Here is a 13,608-nt window from a genome sequence, read left to right as displayed (position 1 = left end):
GCTTCATCAGATGCATCAAAAATAATAGCATTAGTGGGAGTACAGTACAAAGTGACAGTCTGGGTTGTTTGATGCTGTGTGTGTGTGTGTGTGTGTGCTTACAGTAGCTTTCCAATCGTCAGTGTTTTACCTGCAGTAGATTCAGCTCAGTGTGCTGCTGGTTCAGAGAAGCAGCAGGAGCACCAGCACAGAAACTGAGTGATGGGCGGCTCCACTAAAAGGAGTTCCAGCTACTTACAAAAAAAAACTAATAGAAGTTGAAGCTGCTAGTGTCGTTTATTCTGACATTTTTTTACTGCTGCATTGTCAAACATGACTTTTCTACTATATTACTATGCACAAGCACAACTACAGCGCTCTGTATTACTCCACAGTTTAGCTGTGTGAGTCAGACTAAATGAAGGTGCACTTATGTGGAGGGATACGGTACTTTAACAGAGTAAAAAAATATAGTTCCAAAAGAGAGGGTCATTTGACACAAATCACTATCACAAACTGAGGTAATAATAAGTTGGAAGCAGTTGAACTAGTTTCATATGGATATATTAGTGAAGACAAAACTTGTGATATGCTTAAAAATGAAATATTAATATTGTGCTGATAACAGACATATGATAATATGGTGATGGCAGATGTTTGGCCTTGTGGTTCTTTGGTTTATCAGTTGTTTTTACACCATGGAGGTGGGTGTAGGTGTAATCGTTCTGTATAAATGAATGTAACAAATGAACTGAATGGCACTAGCAATGAACTGCTCTCAACTTTTTATTTTATTTTTTATGTTTAATTGTGTTCTAACCGTTTCCTTTTGTTTTTAATGAAATATGTATTTCTGTTATGGTGAGCCGGAGGCAATTTTCCATGATGGTGGTTTTATTGTACTGTATTGCATTGAGTTTGCAAAATCGCATTGAGGTAAATTTATTAATTATTTGGGGAAGCGATAGTCGTGTGTAGAGAAAATCTAACATGTGACAGCACAAGTGCTAATGTTCAAATACTGTTAAAGACCATTAACACCACTTAATGGAGTGAAAGTGACATGATTCAACATACAGTGTGTCATTATGTTAAAGTGGGACTGGATGTCAGGGGTGGAGAGAACGCACAGTAACCACCACCACCACCACCACCACCACCACCACCACCATCATCATCATCATCATCATCATCCTCTGACTAAGACACAGAAACCACACACAGAAATTCATTTCACTTGTATTTCTGCTCATTATTCATACATGATGTGTTCTGTCGGTCTGTTGGGACACCGATATCTCAGATAACTATCTATTTTGAATACAGGTGCATTCATAATGAGTCACACCGACTTTTTTTCCCCTTCCCTACAGAACTAGTACACCTGTCACAGTGATTGGTTCCTCTCACATCAAGGCGACCTGCAAACCATTAAAAAGCTGAGTGTCGTTTTATTCAAAGAGGGAAAATCACTGATTTCCACGGCTGAACGGCCCGTCAGATGTTTCCCTCACATGCTGCCTGTTCTCCATGCTGAATCGATGATAAAGGCTCTGCTGAGTGTTCGTGCTAAACCCCCTCGTCAAACCTGGACTTAATGCTACTATAGTAGTAGACGTGGTGCAGTCTGGCATAAACTAAAACAAGCAGTCCTTGAATGCACCGTTTGTTATGTCTTTGGTCACTGTGTACAGACAAAGTCAGGAGTTGATAATCTTTAAAGGGATAGTTCACCCAAAATTCAAATTTCACTCATTATCTACTCACCCTCATGTCGACTAAGGGCTGGGAGAAGTTTCATTGTCCTCCGTGCCTTCTCTGAGTTACAGCGGGGCTCCGTGCAGCACTGCATGTCCATATGACGGTTGCGAACGGAGCTCACTTTTCTTCGTCCAAAAAGACACATCAAAAAACATCCAAATACCTCCATAGTGCTCGTCTGTAATGTCCCTCTTGTATTGAAGCCCCAACATGAGAAATTGTTCTGAAAATAATTTAATAAGTCTATGTTTTAAGCTCCCAGCACTGCTCTTCCTGGTCCGTCCAAATCTTGCGCGATTTGCATTGACACCCTGTTCACAGCTCCACAAATCGCGCGAGATTCCGGCAGAGCAACACTGGGAGCTTCCGCTACAAACAGGCTTAAAACATATACTTATTTAATTTTTTTCGGAACAATTTCTCATGTTGGGGCTTCAATACAAGAGGGACATTACAGACGAGCACTATGGAGGTATTTGGATGTTTTTTTGGTGTGTCTTTTTGGACGAAGAAAAGTGAGCTCCGTTCGCAACCGTCATATGGACAGGCAATGCTGCACCGAGCCCCGCTGTAACTCAGAGAAGGCACGGAGGACTCTGAAACTTCTCCCAGCCCTTAGTCGACATGAGGGTGAGTAGATAATGAGTGAAATTTGAATTTTGGGTGAACTATCCCTTTAAAATAAGGTGAGAGTAGGAAGTGGAAGCTGAGGAGAAACTCACCCTGCGGCTTAGCGTCATGTAGCAACTTTCGATCTGCAAAGACAGAGAAACATCAGACTTTGACAGTTTCTCTATGACCTTTTCTCAGCACTACAAGTGTTTGTTTATTTAATGACTACTCCTTTGTGTGTGTGTGTGTGTGTGTGTGTGTGTGTATGCATCCATGCCTGCGCGCCGCACACTCCCTGTGTTTTATACGTGGAGTGGACCGGATGAGTAATGAAGATGAATGAGGGCGCTGGTAATGAGCATGATTATAATGACGATCATGATCTAGCCCACACTGCCAAAAAATTATGAACAGTAAATCTATAATGGCACAGTCCCTGCACACAGTGGGACTGACGCTAATGATGTTAAACTGTCTGTTTTTCTCTCACTGTGAACCGGCGGAGAGAGAGGAAAGGATGAGGTGGTGGTGGTGGTGATGATGATGATGATGATGATGTCGATGATGCAACTCACTCTGCGTGCACAGGCCGCCCGTGCAGTTGTCCGTGGCCAGCGCCACCCCGTCACACAGCCGCCCGCCGTGTTTGGGCTCCGGGGCCGTGCACTCTCTGCTGCGCTGCCTCTCGCAGTCCGAGCTGCACAGCGACCACTCGCTCCACTCGCCCCATCCGCCGTCAACTGACCAATCACACACAAAGACAGAGGGTTAAAAGCTCCTCTTCTCCTCACAAATACATTTTGTTTTAATGTGAATAAAAAGTAAAATCAAAACATTGATGTGAACTGTACACAGATTCCACTGTGACTCTGTTAATGAAACTTGGGTTCATTTATTCTGGTCTGGCCCACACACCAGAGTAAACTGCCACGTTTTTATCAGTGATCATACAGTATTCACCCCCAGTTTAATTTATGCTGGAAAAATGTTTGTTTGGTTTCACTTAATTTGATAAGAAACTCAATTCCCAGTTTCACTTGATTCATTTGTTAATGATTTTATCCAAATTTCACATAGGCTACATAAATCTAAATTTCCAGGCAAGAAGCCAAACTTTCTGGAACTTTCTGCATATATTAAACAATACATTTCCTCGATATCTGATTGTGAAAATAAAAAAGCTGTTAAAACATATGATCTACGGTATTTAAACTTTACAAAAATATTAATTGAAAAAGTATTCTTCTTCCTTTGTCTGTTTATATATTTTATAATGTTTTATACACTTATTTTTGTTTGTATTCATCTAAATACTCTTGTGTTGTTGTCAATAGTTTCTATAGCCTATACATTTATATAACAGAGGCAGAGGCAGATGGCGACTAGCAGATGTAGTTAGCATAGTTAGAATCAGCAGTATTAGCTGTTGTGCTAATGCAAACTCTGTGTTAGGTTTATGAGAAGAGAATAGGCCTATAGGTTTTTAGGGGGAAAATATTCAAATATACAGACTAAACCGAATCATTTAATAGTTCTCTGGAACTTCATTAGAAAACACTCAAGTTAGCAGCGACTGCACTTCTAACTTTCCAAAAAAAAAAAAAAAAGTGAAAACAACCAACATTTTCTTCCTCAGGGAGCCGAAATATTGTGCCGCCTTGCTGACTCGGAGCATAGAGACACTCTGTTTATGCCACACTCCATCAAGTCTCCTTTCCACCTCCAAACGCTCTCGAGTTCCCTTCTTCCTTGCTAATCTAAACGCAAATGCACTCTGTTTATGTTCAGAAGTCAGATGCAGAGAAAGAATCCTTCAGAAGTAGGCTGTTGGCAAAGAGGAGATAATGTTCGGAGGAGTGCACTGCCTGCCCCTGATAACTTTTTTTCCTTAAACCTGATGAGCATTCTCCTTTATACTGGTGCTGTGGTTGAAATCATAAATTTGGGGCTTGTCTAGAAAAAACACTTGGGCAGAGCAGATTACACGGCACTTCTGATAACTGGAACTGCTGCTCAGCTCTTCCTCTAACCCAACTTATAAGCTCCGCCTGTTTGTTTTTCACCCCCCGTTCATTTCCCTCATACGTTTTCTCTTCATTTGCTATTTTTCCATGGTCTGCTGCTTTAGATTTCAGATGCAAACCTCTGTCACTATCAGCAGTGGAAACATGTGACGCATTCATGGTGAAATGTAAGTAGTTCAAAAGGAGACTAAAGCTAACTACAAAGCGCAGCCCGAGGCTTTCAAACATGTTTCCTTCCTTCCAGGCAAGTCGCTACTTTCTATTAATTTCAGGTATTTTAAAGACAGAGAGCATCACAGAGACCATTTGGTTGCCTTTCGTTTTTTCCCCCCGCGCATTTACATTATTGTTGTGTGATAACGCACATGTGAGTGGAGAGAGCCCCTTTTCATGCTGATGCATTCAAGGACGAGCTGTCATTCAAATCCCCAGAGATGTCTGCCAGCAGCAGCAGCTGTAGCAGTTTAACATTTTTTGGGAAAACACTAATTTGATTTCTTGAGAGGAGTCTGAGAGGATCAAAGCTAAAGGCGGTTAGCTTAGCTTAGCTTAGCGCAGCATAAGACAGGAAGCAGGAGGACAGAGCTAGCCTAGAGTAGATAAATCCACCTAATTACGTCTAAGTATCTAATTAATAACAGTTTAAAGCTCCTTTGTTAAATATGCACAAAGTTTGGTATAAAATAACAATGTGTGGGAATTTGTGTGCAGCAGGATGTTGACAGCTTTACTGACCTCACACAACATAGGTTCACAGATGTAGCCGTCTTCATGCAAAACATGTTTAAAGGGATACTTCACCCAAAATTGATAATTCACCAATATACTCACCGTCATGCCAAGGAAGGGTCCGGAGAACTTTCTGAGTTATCAAAACGCTTTTGGAGTTCCGGGGGGGATTTGTTGCAAGATGTTCGTTCCTTGTTGTAAACCATGATGTATGATGTAAACACGGAAGAACATCTTGCAGCAAATCTCGCGCATCTCGCGCAGCTACTGGGAGCTACTACTACAACAAGGCTAAAAACAGAGATCACATTTTATTTTTTCCGAACAACTTTTTCATGTCGCGGCTTCAGGACACTTGGGTCAGTACAGACGAGCAGTATGGAGGTATTTGGATGTTTCATGGTGTTTTAGACGATTCAAAAGTGAGCTCTATCCACCGCCATTATATGAAAATCCATTTCCAGCCAGACCCCCCCTGGAACTCTAAAAGCGTTTTGATGACTCCAAAAGTTCTACCAACCCTTCCTTCGCATGACGGTGAGTAGAAAATTGATGAATTATCGATTTTGGGTTAAGTAACCCTTTAAACAAGTCAAATATTGCATACAATCAAACAATGAATGGGCCAACAAAAGAGGCAGTACTGAATCAAAGTAGCAGAAAAGAAACCACAGTATATTGTATAAGTTATATACACGAACAGCTGCAGAGTTTGCCTGAATACCACTTCAGTCCATTTTCCCAGCATGTGAACCTTTTCATGTCAGTGGCTTTTCATTAAAACACCACCAACTGCGGCCTGTGAAGTTGGAGGACGTTCACGCTTTAAAGCTGCTGCTCAGACACTGACAGCGGCGTGGACGGCGTCCCTGCGCTCACCTGGACACAGCGTGTTGCAGGTGCTTTTCTGCACCGACATGCCCTCGCAAAACGCTCCCCCGTTGAGAGGAGCCGGGTTCGTGCAAGTGCGGGACCGTTTCTGCACGCCGCGACCGCAGCGCACGTTACAGGGCGACCAGTCTGTCCACGATGACCACCCACCGTTCACTGTGTGAGAGGGAGAGAGAAAGAGAGAGAGAGATGACAGCTGGAGATGGTAAAAAAAATTCTAAAAATTTGTCCTATATTCTGTGGATAACAATGTACAGTATTAGTGTGTTTACGTCACAGGAGATCAATCAGATGTGACAACAAACGCCTCATCAGGGAGGGGAAGGAAAAACACAGAGGTGTCTCTGACATGATGATCAATGATGTCTTCCCTTTCCATCTACTTCCTCCTGTGATTTGTTGCCTGGAATAATGTGGCATGATTGACTAATCAGCTCATTTGCTGTCACAGGAAAGGCAGAAATACTAGCATTCAACCATTGTACATCTGTCTGAGGCTACTGGGAATAGTCATCCTGTCAGAGACTTCATTACCGCTGTGGAAATTAATGATTGATGGGCCTCAGCAACGGGGTGTCAGATAGAATCAGATGTATTTGTACAAAAGCTAAATGCCCTTCGTCGGGGGGAGAAAAAAAAAAGAAAAAGAAAAAGAGGCTGTATGAGAGGTTGGTTAAAACGAGCATCAGAAATCCTCCAATTAACAAGGTGTTCCTGTAGTGTGAGAGGAGGCAGCGCTAGAATGACATTACGATTTCACTTACTTGCCTTTGTCTCGGCGCAGCTCGCTTCAGGGCTGTAAAAATGCTGGAAACACCGCGTGCTGGCCTGCAGCAATACAAAGTGCTTTACACAAGGTGTTTAGCGCTGGCAGATAAAAGGCAAGGAGCTGTGACAGCCCACGTCACTGCCTTTCCATCATTAATAATTGAGTTATTGTAAATATTGTGCCTGTGTCTCCTTGTTTTTACACATGAGGGATCACTCGCCCATTACCTGCTCATTAGACTCTTGAGAGAAAAAAAAAGAAAAAAAGGCCACACGCTGCGGTTTTAGCTCGGCTTTTTATATTAATGACTTTGGGGAATTTGCTTGAGGTGCTTGTTCGACAGGCTGCTTCTGTAGCGAAAGCTGATATTTTGATGCAAGCAAGAAAAGCTGTTTGACATTGTTTTGATCATTTGCAGTGAAAACCTGAAGCGCTTTCTTGTCAGGTCCTCTTCTTTTATTTTTTTGGAGGGGGCTGAGACAGGATCTAACCTTAGATGCATTTTTCTTTTGAACAATTTGAATAAAAAGGAAGGAGGGATAACAGGAATTTGACTTTTTTTTTTTTTCCTACCGTAGACAACAACGGTGGCTGTGGCGCTGCGTCTTTTGGCCACGATGTTGCTGGCGACGCAGGTGTAGTTCCCCGAATCAGACAGACGAGCCTCCTGGATGATGAGATTGTGGTCGCCTCTGGTGTCGGTGATGCCGTCAAAGTTCAGCAGCTCCTCGTTTTTCAGCCATTCCACCTGAAATCAGCAGAGAGAGTGTGCACACAGACACACACACAGACACTGGTGGTGACTCAACGGGCTAAAGGTTTGTATGTGGGCATAAACACGTTGGAAGATGAAAGCTGAAATAATGAGATCAGCGCTTAAACCAGTTTATGCAACAGTGCTGCAATAAATCCCACATTCAAGAAGGTTTGAGGTTAAAGCGATTCAGAAAGCTGCTGCTCCAACTTCAGGATCTTTTTTTTTTGGGGGGGGGGGGGTTAATTTGTGGAGCTGTTGAACCGTAGACTGTGGCTCAGGAGGAAGAGTCAGGCCTGATGCCATTTCCCACTCATGCCCTCTTACCTACCCCCTCCTCCTCCAATACCCCAATACAAGCTCTAATCCACAATATGTCAGCATCTGCATCATAATGCATTGATATTAGATGAGCTGGAAAAAGGTTCAACTAATTCTCCCCTGCTCAATGTCTTTGCAGATCCATCTGGAGAAGAATAGGCAGGCTTAACACAATGATGTCAGAGACACGATGTCTAGCAGCTTGAGACGTGGTCTAGTCTTAGCCAGGTTAGCATCAGACATGAAAACAAGTAAAAATGTGGATGCAAATCAGCAATAATGATGCAACGCTAGCAAACGAACAAACAGAACACTGGTGACCGAATGTGACATTAAATGGTTATCTTAAAATCCTTTGGTTGCTTGCCGTGAGCTGCTCAGAGCTACGCTACGGAGGCTCATGGGATTTCTTGGTTCCCCTCATCAAACTCATCAAATACACAATCCAACAACTCCACAACGCTCTGGTTGACAAGTTGTGACCTGCACATTCACCACGCTAACAGAACGTTACGAGACAGAGTTGTTTTAGAGGCAAATGCAGAGACTGCTTGCCGAAAAACGGTTTTGCATGAATTTACCTCTAAAACAACTGTCTGGTAACGTTCTGTTATTATCTCATAGCGTGGTGAATGTGCAGGTCACAACTTGTCCACCAGAGTGTTTTGGAGTTGTTGGATTGTGTATTTGATGAGTTTGATGAGGGAAACCAAGAAATCCCATCAGCCTCGGTAGCGTAGCTCTGAGCAGCTCGCAGCTCTGCTCCGCCGTTCTAAAAATAGCTTGCACCAACAATTAAAGGTAACGAACCTACTGCTATGACTATAGGGATTATGGCAATGGGCCAATTTGTCAAAATGTTGAACTATCCCTTTAACCCCACTCCTTCCTCCAAAAAAGAGACTAAGGATGTCTCTACCCTGAAGTGAATGTGCCTCAGTCTCCCAATAATCATTAGGCCGGAGGTTTGATTCCCAGCTCCACTGGTCCACGTGCTGAAGCTCCCTTGTGGATGTCCGTCAGTGCACAGGTGTGATGTATGACAGCGAGTATGGATGTGATGTATAAAACGTATAAATGTATTGTAAAGCACTTGGAGTGGTCTCTGAGACCAGAAGAGTGCTCTGTAAGTGCAGTCCATCCATTTACCATCTGTATCACTCAATCCAGAGAGGTGTCTGTGGTATTTCCTAACCCCTCAGTGATAAAAATGGGGTGCACAAAATAATAGGAACACCTGTCAGTATTACTACGTATACCAAGGTTAGAAGAGACTGATTCTCATTGTGAGATTATAAGGGGGGGGGGGGCTTGCGGGGGAAAAAACAGAAACAACATTGAGTGACACGGGCTCGGCGGGAGCGATGCAGCGTAGGTAGGTCACATCCTCTGCCGTTACCGATTCAGTGGCCGTGTAGCGAGTGAAAGTAATAAGGAATTACAAAATAAAGGACGCTCTGCTGATGCTCCTCTCCGCGCATGACTGGCCCTGTAAATTGCTATTAATGTGCCACTGGCTTGAGCTTTTCATTGAGAGAGACGAGCCGGGGCATGGGGGAGTGGGGTTTGATTTATGGCAGTGTATTTGAGGATTAAAAACTCCGCCCCACTGGGAGCTCCATATGTTTGTGCACGGGGTTGCACTCCAGAGCATTTGTGTGTATGTGTGTGTCAATGTGTGTGTTTGTTGAGAGTGTCCATTTGCCAAGGGAATGTAACAACAGCCAACAAACTCAGAGATTGCTTTGCTCTTTCCAAGCACCCTGGGTGAAAAAAATTGAGCGAGGGGGGAAATCAATAAATCAGGAGTCACGTTGTCACAAGCGTTTTTTTTTTTCCTCCTTCGTTTTTTTTTCTCCCTTTGATGGCTCGAGAAGTCTTTCATCATGTGCCTTTAATTTAACTTTTTTCATCATTTGGCTGCACAGCTTTCAAGACAAACCGAGCGACCACACTGGCTTGCTGCATCGGTCACTCCATCAACCCCCCCCCCCCTCCTCCTCCTTCCCCCTTTTCTTTATATTTCTCGCCTTTCACCATTTCACACCTTCAATGTCTAATCAGCTCTTGTGTTGCCGTCTGTGCTGTATTATATCCTGCACAGCTGCTAACATCAATTTACTCCATTGCAGCAGCAGCAGCAGCAGCAGCCAACGCTCAACTTCCCACAAAAGGAAAACGGTGCAGACTTTTTTACTTTGTTCATACAAAATATGCTTTTATATTATGGTTTTTCAGATCTATTATTATTATCTATCCGTCAGTCTACAGAAACCCTGGTTTAGTATTGTTGCTCTGCCTCAGACTGTGCAAAGTTTACCTTCTCCTACTGTCTGCAGCCTTATCTACTATCTATGAAGAAGGGAATTAACCTTGACAGGGAGGGAGGTTTTGTGCTTTGTCACCTTCTCTGGGCGACAGAGACGAGCTTTGTTGTTGTTCTGAACCAGGGTCACATTTTACATAGTCTGTGTATTTGTTGTATTTGAAAAGATTCCAGCTCAAAGGCGTCTCTAATGTCATCGAGAGACACAGCCTTTAGATGCTGCTGAGCTGATAATGAACCGAGAGCCGACTCCGAGCTGACCGACGGGTTGTGCAGCCTCACACATAGGCAACAAATTACATTTTAGAGGAAGATTCACAGGCTCATACGGCTGCAGGATTATTGCTTTAGTGTTATATTGTCACTCTGGATGAAACACTGGCTATTTTTAAGTCAGCTGTCTGTGTTGTTATGATGTGGGGAAATGTCACATTAATTACTAAGTCATCTAAGGACAGTCAGTAAGTGTTGTAGAGTCAGCTTTGTAACTACAAACACTATATCAATCCAAGACAAATTGCTACGGAGCATTAAGTTAAAGGAGATCATATTACTTTGAAATGCTCTTGGAGTTTGGTTAAGGAAAAAAAAACAAAAAAAACAACTATAAATAAAAGCCATTTTCCTGCAGGCAGCTCCAAACAAGTGTGATGGAGTAATATGATGTGGGAAATTCACTGAATTGAAAATTAACCCTCAAACCTTTGTTCACTCCCGACACGTATTCAGATGTGGAGCATATTTATAGAGTGGTGGCAAAATTGGACTTGACACATACGTAAGATTTCACCATTATGAAATTTAAATTAAATATATCTCAACATTTAGTGGATAATATGTCACCTCGGGAAACGCAGGAGTATAACTACATACACTGCCTGAAGCAAAAAGGAAAAAAACAAAACAAAAACTAACTTGGGTGTGTGGGTTATCCTGTATTACAACGGCATATCTAATTTCTATCACGGTGTAGCGAGTGGAAAAATAATGAGTTGGATAAATGTGCAGCTACTGTCTATTCATCAGCAGTTTCGCATTAATCATTAAACGCTGCGTAGAAGTGTTTCTCCTCATTTACAGTGTACTGCGATGACGCTCGTGCATTAAATCTGTGTTACTCATAGACCTGTGTGTGTCTGTGTGTGTGTGTGTGTGTATGTGTGTTGAATAAATCCAGTGGACATAATAACCTGGATACTTTACAATCTATTACAATTAATGCATGACCTTATTATCCTTGAGATGGATCAACAGTCATTTGCCAAGGTCCAAAAAAAAGAAAACAAACCCTGAAAATAAGATTGGTCATTAAATTAGTTCTATTGACGAGGAGTTGAACATATTATAAATTATATATATCACACTGCAGACGTAGCAGGGCTCTCCACCAGGTAATAAATTCTACATTACAGGGAAAGAAGAAAATCTATCACGAGTATCAGCGAAATGAATTTAATGTGTTGAGTCAGGGTCATTAAAACCATACCGCTTGAACTGCAACTGTATAAATATATGTATGTATGTGAGTGAGTGAGTGATAAAGTTAAGTTAAGTTACCATTGATGGAGTTTTGGAGTTTCCCTATTGGCTGTTGCTCCTACAACACAAATATGTGCATTAATTGTCTATAATGTCACCAGGGGATTTACAGTGCAGTGCTGCCAACTTAGAACTTTTGTTACTATAGTAACCAACACTTTTTAGACCACTTCAAGGGATAGTTCAACATTTTGGCAAATTGGCCCATTGCCATGATCCCTACAGTATAGTCTTAGGAGTAGGTTTGTTACCTTTAATTGTCGGTGCAAGCTATTTTTAGAACGGCAGAGCAGAGCCGCGAGCTGCTCAGAGCTACACTACGGAGGCTCATAGGATTTCTTGGTTTTACCTCATCAAACTCATCAAATACACAATCCAACAACTCCAAAACGCTCTTGTGGACAAGTTGTGACCTACAGTACACATTCATCACACTATGAGATAATAACGGAACGTTACGAGACAGAGTTGTTTTTGAGACAAATTCAGAGACTGCTTGCTGAAAAACTGTCCCTGAAGGGAACGCGCATCAGCAGTTTTGCATGAATTTACCTCTAAAACAACTCTGTCTGGTAACGTTCTGTTATTATCTCATAGCGTTGTGAATGTGCAGGTGACAACTTGTCCACCAGAGCGTTTTGGAGTTGTTGGATTGTGTATTTCATGAGTTTGATGAGGGAAACCAAGAAATCCCATTAGCCTCCGTAGCGTAGCTCTGAGCAGCTCGCAGCTCTGCTCCGCCGATCTAAAAATAGCTTGCACCGACAATTAAAGGTAACAAACCTACTGCTATGACTATAGGGATTATGGCAATGGGCCAAATTGCCAACATGTTGAACTATCCCTTTAAGCAACTTTATTAGGCTTTTAGAAGAAGAGAGTTGCTGGTTTTGACCCACGAATGACTGCTGGTGAACGTGTTAATATTAAATTAAGCCAAGGACGCACTTGTGGCTCCAGCCGCACAGCACTTTAACTATGGAGAGTCTTTTAATCAATTATACAAGGACATATAAGAGGCCATTTTCTGCTGCATTCTCCATGGAGGTATGTACATTATGAATGCTATGTATGCGTTATAGATACAGTGGGTGGTCATGTGGCATGTGGTGCTGCTGCTGCTTTGACACTTCAGTGGTCTGCGACACGGCTGCTGCCTCTGTTGTTCTATTTATATCTCACTGTAAAACCTTGGCTCCAGCACTAATACTATATTGACAAGTCACAGAGATGGCATCAGATACGGTATATACCAATATGAGACCAGGGGACGAGCTCATGGAAATTAATAAAAACCTTCTTGTACGGTCTTGTATATGAGAAAATACTTATATATACCTGTGGCTTGAAATACACTAAGACATGGGGAACAGTTATTATACCTGGTAAAACTGCTACTGGTTTCTTGAAATGTAAAAACTTTCATTCTCTTATCAATGTTTGCAGATAAGCAGCACAGCATGGATCCAGAAAGTAGACATGCATCGATCCGGTGTTTTCTGATCCCAGTCATCCTTTATCCCACATTCATACTCCATATTTCTCACTGACTGACTGAGACTCACTGGGATATATATATTTTTCTCGGTTACTCCAGGCCAGGAATTACTGTGGCACAGGAAGCTGAGTTGGTGGTTTGCCATGGCTGAGTAAGTGTAACTTACAGTGGAAAGATTGTTTTTTTTTTTTTTTTTTTACGGCCACCGACACTGTTGATATCTGTTTTATTTAATTTATTATGGATCAGTCACGTCATGGAGCCCAATCTGCATAATTAAGTCAGCGTTGGCACTCATCTCTACTAGAAAGCTCCCCTACTCTCTCTCTCTCGCATACAAAGTTGGGTAATTTTAACATTCCTCCACCATTTGCCAAAAGAGTGTGTGCTGTTTTCCAGCCATTG

The 13,608-nt window shown here is 42.3% G+C and overlaps 1 protein-coding gene across 1 annotated transcript in view; it reads right to left on the bottom strand.

Annotated features, from left to right (window-relative positions):
- LOC310995071 (netrin receptor UNC5D-like) overlaps positions 1-13,608 on the bottom strand; it is a gene marked incomplete at both ends in the record, with an annotated part of 187,141 nt that overhangs the window by 27,193 nt on the left and 146,340 nt on the right. The window contains 4 exons of the mRNA XM_083984000.1: positions 2,463-2,495; positions 2,928-3,092; positions 5,985-6,152; positions 7,339-7,513. Of these exons, the coding sequence (XP_083840126.1) occupies positions 2,463-2,495; positions 2,928-3,092; positions 5,985-6,152; positions 7,339-7,513 (541 nt within the window). The remainder of the gene's footprint in view (positions 1-2,462; positions 2,496-2,927; positions 3,093-5,984; positions 6,153-7,338; positions 7,514-13,608) is intronic.

The sequence above is a fragment of the Trachurus trachurus genome, assembly GCF_905171665.1.
Source record: "Trachurus trachurus genome assembly, chromosome: 12".
Lineage (NCBI taxonomy): Eukaryota > Metazoa > Chordata > Actinopteri > Carangiformes > Carangidae > Trachurus > Trachurus trachurus.
This window is presented reverse-complemented; position numbering and strand designations above follow the sequence as displayed.